This window comes from Arvicanthis niloticus, chromosome 26 (assembly GCF_011762505.2).
Source record: "Arvicanthis niloticus isolate mArvNil1 chromosome 26, mArvNil1.pat.X, whole genome shotgun sequence".
In the NCBI taxonomy this organism is placed as follows: domain Eukaryota; kingdom Metazoa; phylum Chordata; class Mammalia; order Rodentia; family Muridae; genus Arvicanthis; species Arvicanthis niloticus.
In genome coordinates this window covers 13341117-13355063 of record NC_133434.1, presented here as the reverse complement: position 1 = coordinate 13355063, position 13947 = coordinate 13341117, and the positions used below count along the sequence as shown (strand labels likewise).

General features: G+C 44.4%; 1 protein-coding gene across 2 annotated transcripts; it reads right to left on the bottom strand.

Moving 5' to 3' along the window:
* Positions 1 to 432: 432 nt before the first annotated feature.
* On the bottom strand, positions 433 to 11005 carry Mpzl2 (myelin protein zero like 2). 2 transcript variants are annotated; one of them, XR_013107518.1, is made up of 6 exons: positions 10734 to 11005; positions 9667 to 9833; positions 9179 to 9389; positions 6511 to 6668; positions 4054 to 4126; positions 433 to 2599 (listed from the first exon to the last, which is right to left on the bottom strand). XR_013107518.1 is itself a non-coding variant. In XM_076924962.1 (6 exons), exons 1-5 carry the CDS (start codon positions 10789 to 10791, stop codon positions 4063 to 4065), a joined length of 648 nt encoding a protein of 215 aa, XP_076781077.1. In that variant the 5' UTR covers positions 10792 to 11003; the 3' UTR covers positions 433 to 2599; positions 4054 to 4062. The 2 variants fall into 2 exon arrangements, 1 of the variants encoding a protein (XP_076781077.1); XM_076924962.1 differs by having other exon boundaries at positions 6521 to 6668; positions 10734 to 11003.
* Between the last annotated feature and the right edge of the window lie 2942 nt (positions 11006 to 13947).

The following is a 13947-nucleotide window of genomic DNA, read 5'->3' as shown; positions in this document are numbered from 1 at the left end:
ATACTTCACTAGACTTGAAAGCCGGTAGTTTTCTCTATGAAAAGAATGCGAGTAGAAGAACAAATATTCTTGTTTCTAAAATCCCCAAACTAAGCCAGGCAGGAATGGCAAAAGCCTGTAGGTCCAAGATCTGCAAGGCTGAGGCAGAAGGACTATGAACAAGCTGAACCTCAGTAGGAAGACTCAGGGCTAAGTTCAAGAAATGAATCTTCCAAAATGTGTGCTATCAGGTTTGCCCATTTCCCAGCTCTCCAAAGCAAAAGCCTATAGAAATAACATAAAGCTACTAGAAATTAATTTCATCAATTAATGACTGCTCTGCGTGTCTACTAAGAAAACTTGAGCAAAGATCAACACCTTCCCTTGTTTTCCATTAACTGCTGTTGTGATTTTTTGCTGATTTGTATTGTAAGCAAATAATAAAACTCATAATTCTTTATTACTAAGGGTTTATTTACACAGTGATTCAGGCACAATAAAAAATAAGTTACAGTGCAAAAGTACTCTTAGGAAGGAGACACTGAACAAGAATGTGATACCCCATGAGTATTCAAACAAGACACGAGCTGCAAGTTCCCTACAGGCATCCCCTGTGAGTTTTTAACTACTTCATTACAAGTATGAAACATACATAGGCCATCTGTTTAAAGAAATATCCAGTTGCTATATTCACAAGAGAAAATACAGATCTAACTTGTACCTTCAAAACTAGTTATGAAAACTTTAGACCAGGGTGTGGTGGAGCATGCCCTTATTTCTAGCACTTGAAAGGCAGAGGCAGTGGGATCTCTGAGTTCAAGGCCAGCCTGGTCTACAAAATGAGTTCCAGGACAGCCAGAGTTTTATAGTGGGACCTTGTCTTAATTTTTAAGAGAGAAATGGGGAGGGAGGGAGAGAAATAAAAACAAAAGCCTTTTTAGGCATTATAAAAAAAAAAAAAAAAAAAAAAAGAAAAAAAAAAAAAAAAAAAAAAAAAAAAGAACAAGAGGTATAGAATGAATTTCACGACCAAAATTTATATGTTAATTATGCCAATTTGTTTTTAAAGACTGGGTAAAATATCAAGATCCAATATGGAGAAATAGAATCTTTTGGAAAGTCCAGTTTATTAAAAGAAATAATCTGTGCAACCCAGTCAGTGAAGACTAAACCATCACATCGCAAAGATTCACTCTAGGCTTGAACTTTTAGATGTTCTCTGTTCTCCAAACAGTGCTGGTGTGCACAGACCAGCAAAGAAGAAAGCCATCCCTCCCCTTTCATAGGCCACTTGAAAAGTTTGCTTTATACTCAAATAAAGGGAAAAATAAAATTGGTTCATTCCATTTAGGTAGTTTTGGTATTTCTTTGGTCCACAGGAAGTTCTCCTTAAAATAAGGTGAATTAAAACCAAAAGAACTTTAAATAATTTCTTCCAGTTCTCACACATAAGACTGTAAAACATGGTCATTTGCTTTGGGTTGGCCTTCTTCACAAATCTAATTTTTTTTAAGTTGTTGTATATCACAAAATCTTCTAATAAACTACTTAATGACTCCAGCCTGCAAATGAACAGAGTCTTCTAAGTTGGGGGTGAAAGGGAACACATACCAAGCAATCAGTGCTCATTACAAACCTACAGTTGGGCTAGACGTGGCGGTACACTTGATCTGAGACAGGGGGACTCTAGGTTTGAGGCCAACTCCACATAGTTAGCTCTAGACCAGCCAGTGCTACATAGTGAGAACCTGTCTAAAAATAAATAAATAAATACAAAAGTGGTGCCGCACGATCCATCCTGGTAGTACTCGCCGGTGTCCTGGTGTTCTTGTGACCTTTTGTAGTTACTGTGCTCAGACTTGCACTGTCACCTATAAACCTTGGGATAATTGACAAAACGATAAACCTAGAACACTGAAAAAAAAAAAAAATCAGTAAGACAGGATGTTTCCATTTAAAAACAGCCATGAAAATCAGACTTCCAGTGTGAATTTGGGGTTTGGTTTTAATCGAAAATGGCTGGAAGATTTGGCTCATCTTTTTATGACTTAATTTATCTTATGGGGGCGGGGAGGATGGCTGCCTGCATGTACCATGTACATCCAGTACCTGCAGATACCAGAAGAGAGTGTTACATCCCCTTTAACTGGATACTGACGGTTGTGAGCCACCAAATGGGTGCTGGGAACTGAACTGGGATCTGCTGCAAGAAGATAGTTGAGCCACCTCTCCAGACCCTTTAGCACACCTGTGTGCTGTTCTAAAGAAAGTAAATGTGAGAAGGTATGTCCTGGCAAAAAGCTAGATGGCTTCTTACCCCCTTTAAAACCAGTATACACAGGAGTATAGGAGTTACACACCATAGGCAGGTGGAAGGACAAATATGTAACCTCTCAGTTTACAAAAGCTGACACACAATTGTGCTCTGGGATTAGACAGAACCCTAGTAATGAAGGTGAGCCTGAGTCTAGTGGCTCAAGCAGAACCCTAAGCTGCCAGCCAGGGGCGTTGCTCATCTAGGCAGGTTTGTGCTGCAGAACCTGTAGGACGACAGGTCATCCTGGAAACATGTCCATTGATTTCAAGGGGTGCTGATGCTGTCCTCGAAAATCCTCAGCTTCTGGAATACAAATGTTTAAAAGGTCAATGTCCTTGAGAAGAGTCCAGGAGGAATACCTGGCAGTGCCAGCATGCACACATGACATTCATCATCCACTCCTAATGAAAGTTTGGTTTGGTTTGGTTTGGTTTGGTTTGGTTTGGTTTGGTTTGGTTTGGTTTGGTTTGGTTTGGTTTTGGTTGGTTTGGTTTTTTTTTTTGAGACAGAGTATAGTCTGTGGTTTCTGACAGGAGATACAAATTTAAACAAATTACAAAAATCTTTGTAGCCCAGGCTGGCCTGGAACTTACTCTATAGGCTAGGCTGGTCTGGAACTCAAGAGACCCATCTGCCTCTGCCTTCCAAGTGCTAAGATTAAAGGCGTGTGGCATTGCCCAGCCCAAACTTCAAATTTTTTGTAATTTGTTTAAATTTGTATCTCCTGTCAGAACCACAGACTATACTTGATGATATTAGTTGGTTAATTTTTCATGAATCTGCCTGATTTATTTTATTCTATGAGTGTTTTGCCTGCTCATTTGTATGTGCACCACATGTGTGCTGTGCCCAAAGAGTTCAGAAGATAATCTGGATCTCCTGGACCTGGTATGGATGGTTTCAAGCGACTGCATGAGTGCTAAGAACTGAACTTGGGGGTCTCTGCAAGATCAGGAAGTGCTCTGACCCAGAGAGCCATGTCTCGGATCCTCAGGTCACTTACTATCATGCCATAATGACTCATAATAAAAACCAAACCATCACAGATTAAGCTTTTCACTTAAAATGATACGTTGAGCTTGACAGATAAGATAACCCAGTTGGTAAACTACTTGTCATGTAAGACTAAAGGTCTGAGTTCAATCATCAGAACCATGTAAACAACCGGGCATGGAGACACAAGCTTAGAATCCAGGCACTGGGGAGGCGGACAGGAGGAGGAACTTCGATGGCCACACAGCCTAGCTTAAATAGCAAGGCCCAGGCCAGTGAGAGACTGTCCTGTCTCTCTCTCTCTCTCTCTCTCTCTCTCTCTCTCTCTCTCTCTCTCTCTCTCTCTCTCACACACACACACACACACACACACACACACACACACACACCAAGGTAGATGGTAGGTGAGGTTGTCATCTGATCTCCACATGCATGTGCAGACACACACACACACACAAACACACACACACAATTGATTCACATATTGGAAGTTCATTATCGGTAGTGGCTAATATAACCCTCCAGCCTCACGACAGTAGACTCCTCTCAGCCTTAAAGGCTCAGTCTGGCTCCTCAATCATATACTCAGATACTCTGAAAGGGGAAGTCAACTCTGAGGCCAATAGGAGACTAATCTGCCTGGCCAAGAGTCTCTGCTTCTGAATAGGAAGTGTCCTCAGCTATCGTACTCGAGAGATCTCTGTTGGAGATGGGCTAACAGCTGTGCAAACTGAAGAAAGAAGTCACCAGCATGTGACCCTTACCTCACAGCGTTAGTCCGTGTCTTCCACATAAACAGAGACCTTGGCCCCCTGGTTGAGTTTTTCTTCTTCTTTTCTGTAACAGAGGAGCAGAAGTCAAATGTTAGGTTACTGGGGAGGAAGCAAAGGTGGCAGGTCCCGTAGCAGCATCAGGTAAGGTACCCTGGCTCATGCTTTGGGAAGAATTACTCCTGGACATCCATTCCAAATTCAGAACTAAACTGCCAGTGCCGTGTAAATGATAATGCCAATGCCCCCGAATGACCTACGAGTTCAAACTCACTTTTCAGGATGAAAGATAACTCCCCTGGGATCTAATACAGTACTATGGGCATTTAAAATGTACACTTATGCTTTACCACGATGTCTGACTTCAAATGTCTACACCTCTCAAAAAAGGGGAAAAAAGAGTTTTTTTGGTTGACCCAGAAATCCCCTTGATCGATTGTATTCTCTTCACATCAGAATGCTGTTGATGGGTCCCTTAGATTCTTCACAATCGATTACACTTATTTCAGCAAATATTTTCTAATTAAAATAAATGAATGATTGGGGGGGGGGTTACTTATAAATCCACATGCAAAAGAACGAATTGAGACTTTTAATTATACACAAAACCTACCCGAAAGAACGCCAAAGACATAACGGTAAGAATTTAACTAAAACTACAAAACATTTAGAAAGGCTGGACTTCATCAAAACAGAAAACTCTTGTGTCTTAATGGTTAGTGTTCAAGAAAAGACAAAGAGAACCCCGAGAACGGCAGCAATTGCAGGCAACACAGCTGAAAGGGGCCAGACATTGAACTGTTACAGCTTAACAAGAAGAAGACATCCACCTCATTTTCAGGGCAGACGGACTATCTGAATAGATTCATCTCCAGAGAAGCTCTGTAAACAGGGGCTAATCACCTAGGATGAGGACTATTAGTCATCACACAGATGTAAACCAAAAATCTCACTGACATACCACCTCATGTCCACTAGAGGGCAATAATCAAAAGTGAGAATGTGGAGAAAGTTTTTTTTGTCCGGTTTTGTTTTGTTTTGTGTTTGTTTGGTCTGTTGGTTTGTTTTTTTTTTGTTTTTTTTTTTTTCAAGACAGGCTTTCTCTATATAACCTGGCTGTCCTGGACTCGCTTTGTAGAACAGGTTGGCCTCTGTAGAACAGAGATCCATCTGCCTCTGCCTCCCAAGTGGTGGAATTAAAGGTGTGTGCCACCACACCCAGCTAAGTGGAGATATTCTAATGCCCACACAAAACACTTTGTCAATTCCTCCAAAAGAATTCAACAGTTATCAATGACTTGACACCATTTCTTCTTTCATTTTTGGGAGAGCTGAAAGTATGTGTATACAAAACTGTGTGAAGAGTATGCTTGTAGTGATTGATATTAGGTATAATAACCAAAGGGCGGACGGAAACAGTCTCCATCATCTGAACAGACAAACAATATGTGGTATGTCCATTATACTGCAGTATCATGCAGACATAAAAACGAATGACGGAGTTCAGTGTGTAAACCGCTTGCTGTGCAAGGATCTACGTTCAGATCTCCTGGTACCGTGCAAACCAGCCCCAAGAGTGTAGTAGTTAACCCCTTTAGTCCTAGTGATGGGAGGTGGAGACAGAAGGACCCCAGAGGCTTGCTAAACAGCCAGTCTAGCCAATCAGTGAGCACCAGGGTCACTGAGAGAGTCATGTCTTAAATTAGCTAAGGAGCATTTATGAGCCACCAGGTCCTCTACAAGAACAGCCAGTGTTCTTAGCTGCTAAGCTGTCTCTTTGGCCCAAAAAGGTGAATTTTGTAGCTTATAAATTTTATCTCAATTTTAAAATGTTCACTGAGCACTTACTACTGTCAGGAGAGCAAACTTTCCAGCCTCTGAGTCCCAGGGACGGTTGAGGACCTCACCCCATCTCCCTTTATATGTGTGTTTCACTTAACAGAGGATATTTTTAAAGCGTCACATGCACATTTTTTTAATAGCACCAAAATCCCACATAATAATGAAATTTTACGGTGAGACCTTTTGTAAAATTAAGAAACCTTCTGAATTCCACTGCTGTTGTTAGTTTGTTTTTAAGTATGTGTATGTGTCTGTCTGAATGCAAGTTTGTGCACATGAGGTCGTAGGGGACAGAGGTGTTACACCCTCCTGGAGCTGAAATTACAGGCTGTTGTGAGTCACCAGATTCGGGTGCTGGGAACTGAACACAGATCCTCTGCAAGAGTGTTCTGTGCTCTTAACCACTGAGCCATCTCTCCAGCCCTACTAAAAAGCCTTTTGTGAAGTGACTACCCATGATGCCCTAACTTACCTGTCCTATGAACTGGAAACCTCTCATACATTTGGTCAAAAAGAAAATCAACTGTCCAACAGTTGTTTGGCCCCATGAAAAAATCCCAAGCACCAACCCCTCTGAGAGTGTGAGCAGGGGTTCCCACCAGCGCTCACTCAGCCTTACGATTTTGTCCCCTCAGCTTTGTCGGCCCTTTCTGCCCATCGCTTTTTCCGGAAGTGCTGGAAGAGGACCACCACGATTACTATGATGATCATGAGTGCGCAAGCAGAGCCAATGGCCACCGCCAGGAAGTAGATCTCAGAGAAGGGCACTGCGAGGAGAGAAAAACAAGATGGCAGCTAATTAGGTAAGATCTAAAGGCGGTGACGATGCACCTCATCGTTAACCAGACTCTTCCTCTCTCCTACTTTTGTGAAGACCATGTAGCCTTTGGCAGCAGTGGGAAACCTACACAGACTTCATCCGGGCTTCTCTAGTGTGACTCTAAAAGCAATGACAGCTCCTCTGGGAAGCTTTGAAGTAAAATTCTCAGGCCCCACCCCAAACGGGATGAACTAGAAGCACTGGGGGTAAATCCAGCAATCCATGTTTGGACATGTTTTCCAGGTGATGATGACGACACCCAAGTACTGTGAACCATTGAGTCACTTGAACTGCCCAGTAATTCAAGTTTTTGCTGATCTAGTCGGACCTATGCACAACTCAGTCCAAGGCAACCCTACTCATCCCCTCGGTCAGTCAGTCAGTCAGTCAGTCAGTAATTCTCCCAGGCATTAAAGCATTTACTGTGCTCCTGTTGTTATAAGAGAAATGAAAGGGAAGACAGGAAATAAAGGGATAAGCCCGAACATCCAGAAGGGACGTCAGGAGGATATTTATCCCAGGACTTTCCAGTCTGGAATCTATCAAGGATGGAGTTCCTGGGATCCAGGGCCTTCTTCTGGCCTCTGCAGGCACCAGGCACACAGATTTACATACAGGAAAAACACCAAAACCCATGATAGAGAATGGGCAGTCTCTTTAGGTGTACCTCCCTCCATTTCTTAAAATACAGAAACAGGGTCACAGCTTCCTGTAGGCTCTGCTCTCAAGAAATGTTAAGTGATTGCTAGATTGTGTGTGTGTGTGTGAGTGTGTGTGTGTGTGTGTGTGTGTGTGTTGGTGGCGGTGGTATTTTTTGTTTGTTGTTTTTGTATTGGGGTTTTTGAGTTGCCTAGCTATTAGAAAAAAAAAAAAACAAAAAACCTGAGGTCTAAAGATATTACATCATTTTTTTCAGTTCTCAGAGGACTGATGTAGACCACACAGCTCTTTCTTAGGAGGAGAGCCTGGAAAAGTGGTTTTAAACTAAACTGGGAAGGAGTAATGGGAGACAATCACACCATGTGACAGACTAAAATGTTTTAAACAATGTGGTGTGTTAGGAATACATTCTACCTCAACTCTTAAGAAGCTGAGGCAGGAGGATCTGAAGTTTGAGACCAGCCTGGGCTAGCCTGGACTACACAAAGAGATCTTTACTCAAATAGCAACAGGCACACCAGAAAGAACTAGCTCTATCTTATTAGCTGTGTGAGCTGGGTTATTTAGTTATTTGTTTATTTATTTATTGAACCTCAGTTTTCTATGTGAAGACGGAACAATAAATAAAACTGTATCTGCCTATAATAAGTATACATGTTACTATTATAATCTTCAGTACAACTCAGAGTTTGGAAGACGTTCACAAATTTGTTACATCGTCTGTCTTCACAGAAACCTTTGTTATAGTGTTCTCACTGTACAGATGATAAAAGCAACATTTATGAATAATTGATACACATGTAACCAGGGTTCGGCTGCAATTCTCCAGCTCAGAAGTGTTGTGGTCTGAGTTCTTTGTCACCCAGCATCATTTCCAGGTGGTTCTTGTAGTACGGGTAACCCCACTACACTAGTCGGAGAACAGTTCAAGAGTCTGAGATGGTTAGGTGTGAGTGACTTCGTTTACTAACTACGTGAAATGGAGAAGTGACTTACACTTAGTGAGCCTAAATTCCTTCTTAATAAAATGGGAGACACTAAATATATAACAGACTCATGAGATATGGAAAGAATAAGTAAGATGAAGCTAGAGAGATGACTCAGCAATTAACAGCACCAACTGCTTTTTCAGAAGACCTCAGTTCGATTCCCGGCACTCACATGGTCAGCCACAACTACCAGTAACTCCAGTTCCAGGGGCTCTGACACCCTTTTCTGGCTTCCAAGGGCACCAGGCACTTAAGTGGTGCACAGACATATATGCAAGCAAACCACCCATGCACATAAAATGATGATTTTTAAACTGTTTTTAAGAGAATAAATAAAAATGTACAGCGTAACACTCCTACAGTGGGGAGTCCTGAGTTAAACACTGGTGACTGTTATTGAAAGTGTGTCAGGATTAAATGAGATAATGTCCACTTTGGACTGTGCTTAGCACACCAGGTACCCAATAAGCATCTTGAATAAATGAAAGAATGAACAGGCCTATTGTGAGTGCCTTGATCAGTCACTTCCTGTCCTTTCTACAACCTCAAGGCCGTTCTTGTCACAGATTCCTCAGATTTCTTTGTATTATTTTGTTTCTTTCCATGACCAAAGTATTTTTTTCACCCCAGGACTCCTTAGTCTCTGAAGTTCCCAGCTCTGAAGACCTAAACCCTCTCCTCTCCCTTCCAGCTTCACAAAAGATGTGTGTGTGTGTGTGTGTGTGTGTGTGTGTGAGAGAGAGAGAGAGAGAGAGAGAGAGAGAGAGAGAGAGAGAGAGAGAGAGCGCTTTCACTTCCCAAAACCTACCAGTGTGCACAACACTAAGCCGGATCGTCCCAATGAGACCATCAACATCAGGTGGATTCTTCACCTGACAGGTGTATGTCCCATTGTCGTCAAACTGCAGCTTCCAGAGTAAGATGGAGACATCGTACCGTTCAGGGTTTCCATCCCAGACCACCCGGTCTTTGAACCGTCCACTCATGGGCCTGAAGGGATCCATGTGATAGTAGAATACCTACAGAGGAGAAAGGGTGATCTTTCCTTCTCTGTCCAGGGCAGAAGGCTGAGATGGTGGGGGTGCACCCACCCCCATCATCACGTCTAACCAATGGTCCAGCTCCTTGGAACATTCTCTGGCTTCCCTTTTCTCAGACCTATAACTCTCTGTCCCAAGAACTGGTTCCCAACTTAACCCCATGCATGCGACTAACCCAGGAAAGGCCATGGGAAAAAAAGGATTGCCAAATGCATCCTAGCAAGAGTCCTCTGGAAGATGACAAGAATCTACTTACAAACTGCTCACGACCCCCATCTCGAGGTCGGAAATTCCACGTCACAGTTAGCGCATCTCCCACAGGAGCGAAGCTGGAGAAAGTGCATTTTAACCGAACGTCTGTCCCGTTGACTGCCTCCAGGGCCCCGGAGGTGTAAATTTCCACAGCAGCTGTAGGACAAAAGGCTGCAAAGGAAGGAAGGAAGGAAGAGGTTAATGGCGGTGTATCATTGAGAAAAGATGCTGACACTTTTCAAATAAGCCAACCTTCAAATTCACTTCACCGGGAGTCTGCATACTCCTACCTGCACACAACTTTGACCCTCCCATCCCGAGGGCCAATTAGAAGTAAAACTACCTGGTACGTTCACTTTCTTCACAGTCTTACCGTACCAATTTCAGAACTATAACCAGAAACTACAAACATCAGCAAAGATGAAAAGCAGAAACAAAAATCCAAACGTTGGTCAGACACAGTGTATTACGATCAAGCAACACAGTATGTTTTTTTAAAAAAAAAAAAAAAAAAAAAAAGTCTCCAAGCAGGTAGACTTGGGTCTTTCCAGCATGTAGACTTGGGGCTGCGGCCAGCTTGCAGGTCAATCCACCCCGGTAGTTGTGCTTGCCTGCCCCCCTGGAGCCCTTACACCACGTGGCTTATTTACAAGTCCAGTGCGTGCATTGGGACAGCTTCAAAACCACAGCGGGACTCTCGCTCCGATAATCTAGGTTTGCCCTGTGGTGCTGCAGGGAGTCGCGGACAAAATCCTCCCACGGAAATCCAAGGGCCAAATCTAGCCAGCAGCCCGAGGTTGAGAGCAGCCACACAAAGATGGTGTGTAACCTGAGATCAGAAAGCCCTCTCTGTGCCTGAATCACCCGCGGCCAAACACACCTAAACCTGTTTGCCCAATGTACTGCCCCAAAACAACCCACAGAATTGAAGTTTGGGTGAAATCTGGACTAGAACTAACTGCAGCTGGGGCTCGATCTCTCAACTGAACCCTTGGGACTTCTTCAAGCCATGAGTTCTGTCTTTACAGTGGGCGGTGATGTAGAAAATCCTAGAAGCCCGCCAGTTCTTACCTGTGAGCTGCAAGCTCAGGAGAAGTGGAAGCACGCGCGCGGGGCTCTTGCCATACATCAGGGAAAGCCAGCCGTGGCCCCAGAGGCCAGACCCGGCAGACCCAGGACTCTCAGCCAAAGCCAAGGCTAGGACGAGCAGGCGCCGCAGTTCCCTTCAGAGAAGTCCGAGTCCCTCACCTACGGGAAGGTGCACAGCAGAGCCAGCCAGTCGTGACTCATCCCGCCCAGGCCGGTACAGCTCAGGAATGAAAGGTGGGGCCTCCGCACCCAGCGCCCTCCTCCCGCTTCTCCCTCCCGCCCTCCTCCACACTCCAGCCCTCTGCGCAAAGGTCTCCGACTCTGAGGTCCTCTTTACTTTTCCGTTCATCTGACCGAGCCCTGGCCTCCGGATAGCCTCAGAAGCAGCCAGAGGAGGTGGTGCCAATTTGAAATGTCCCAGGCTGCTCTGGGCTTGGCCCACACACACCCTTTTAAAACAGTCTCTAGCCTTGCCTAGGAAGTGAATGCAGAAAGTAGCTTGCAGTGATTCCCGCCCTTGGGACCACATTAGCCTAGGGCCTGACTCACCGCACCCATCAGTTCTGGGAGTTCCTTAAGACCCTTGGGGAACCCAGTCCCACCTCTGGTGCCGGCAGGCTCTCCCAAGACTCAGCAGAAAGAATCCAAGTCTCAATGCTGGCTCCTTTCTCAGCTCAGGGCAACTCCTCTGTTCCTTTCACCCAGCTCAGGGCAGTTTGCAAAGGACTTTTCTGGGGAATTTTTTTCTCCACAATCCTCTGGAAAGGGATACCATTTTAACAGTGTAGAGAGTAACAGCTAAGGAGGGGAGCAATTGCCCATATTCTTTTTGTGTTCTATTTTATTGTTTGAGACAATCTTACCATGTAGCCAAGGCTGGACCTTGAAGTTGAGGTGGCATTGCCCAGCTTTGGCAATACTCAGGATTAAAGCCATGACCTTGTACTTACTAAGCAAGTGTTCTGGCACTGAGCTACACCCACAGCCCGCCCTGTGGGACTTTTCCTGACTTGCATGACTTCTCTGCCCATAATACAAAGCCTGATATGGGGGAATCATTGAATTCTCAAGGAAAAAAAAACCCTTCCTGTGCCCCAGATTTCAACGGCCATTTTGAGGACAGCCACCTATCTGAGAGGTCTAAAACTCAGAGATGAAGGGCTTCATCTGGTAAGAGGTACAACAGCAAACTGGCCAAACAGAGGCGACCAAGACCCCTCAGGCTGTCAAAAAGTGGGCGGAGTCTGCACCATAAGTATTGGCACCAAGCCAACAAGCCTGGTCACCTGAGTCCTGTCTATGGAACCCACTTGGTGGAGGGAAAGAATCAAAGATGTCCTTTGACTTCCACAGATGAGCTATGGTGTGTGTGTGTGTGTGTGTGTGTGTGTGCGCGCGCGCACACACACACACACACACACACACACACGTGCACTTGAAACAGAGGGAGGGACTAGTTAAAATGTCATTTAAATTTTTAAAGAAGTAAGCCAAATGGGGGATGGGACCCTGCACACAATTGAATTGCCCTTATCCCTGGATTAGCTATCTAGAAACTCTTCAGTTATCCATACCACCGTCTTCTATCTGAACCCGGGTACAAAGGGTGCTAGGAGGGAAGCAAGGGCCAGGCTGAGCAGAAAAATAAACGTCAGGCTAGGGTCTAGCAACTCAAGGACAAATCGAGTACCCAGGTCCTATGGCGTGGGCGATAAAATAAAAGCATTCCACCCAAAGAGGGGTAGATAATTGACATGAAGGAGGAAGAAAAACATGAAGGGGAGGTGGAACAAACATGAGCAGACATTCAACCCAAACCTGCTCATTAAGCTGGCTGAGGAGCCCAGGGGCTGCCCCAGAGGGAGGTCAGCTGCATGCTGGCACCAGAGCAGTACTGCAATGAGTGTCCGCTCCTTCGCCAGCCTCTAGGACCTAGAGTCTAGGTCATTCTGAGCAGCCCAAACTGAAGATTCTGGGTTGCTGAGTGACATTTACATGGTGGGCAGATGTAGCCTTCCCTGTATGTAGGTCAGAAGAGGGTCAGCTCCAGGAACCCAGGGAGAAAAAAAGTTAAAGAAAACTTCATCTTGATTGGCTTTCAACTTTGCAGAGAAACACGGCTCCAGAGGCAGAGACAGAGCCAGGGGGAGGTTAAGTTGACAGCAAATTGCAAAATACAGTGAGAGGGTGGAGTTAACTGAAGAACACTCTGAAACACAGCAGGTGAGGAATCAGGGCAGGAGGCACTGAACAGAATAGAAAGTCTGTTGTCCAAGCAAAGGAATTCCTCCCCAGTAGCCAGATGCCCTGAGAGCTGGCACCCAGCCCTGCTCTGAGGGGTACCGCTGCCCGGATCCCATTCCTCAGCCCAGGTCAAGTTTTTGGCTCTGTGCTTGGTAACACCCAGTTCCTTCCAGTTAACAGGAGAGGCTTCAAGTCTCTCACCAATCCCACCCTGGACAAGGAAGGAGGCTGAGTGTTCAACCTGTCAAGAGAAAATGGCAAATAAAAAGACCATTGCCCCTTGGTGTTCCAAAGATGTCAGTATACAGGACTTCAATCAAAACAAGAGACATCTGAAGACAGCCAAAGGAGTAGTTTATGCCTAGGTGAATGAAACAAAAACAGAGAAACAAAGAAAGAAAAAAGAAAGAGAAAAGGGAAAGACATTCTGACCGCTAAAAGGACGAGTTCAAGACCCTGCTTTTTCCTTAAACTTTTCAGAGAAGAGTCGTGGTCGTCATTAAAGTTTGCAACATTGCCTCAGTCTTAAAGGAACATCTGTTCCAGCTGTCTTCACAGTAGCTGCAGGATATTTAGACCTTCACAGGCAGGAAGCTCACTGGAGGTTCAGAAGGCATAAAGACACTCTCTGCACCAATTACTGCTAAAACTTAAATTTCCCAGAATCCTAAGGAAAAAAAAAAAAAAACTCAAACCAATAACACCTGCTACTTTCAACCTTAGATGGTGTCAGTACTCTGTGAAGCAAGGAAAAACGTGTAATTTGGCTTTTTGGTATGTAATTTGGCTTTTTGGGTTGTTCAAACCAAGTGTTTGTTTACTCAGAAGTTTCTGTCAAGGTCCTACTAAGAGGAAAAAAAAATGTATTCAGAGGAGTGTCTGGGTAAACAGTTACATTGTGACTTTTGAATTTGGTCCTTAAAAGATAGGGAGGGATTCTGAAAGGAAGAAG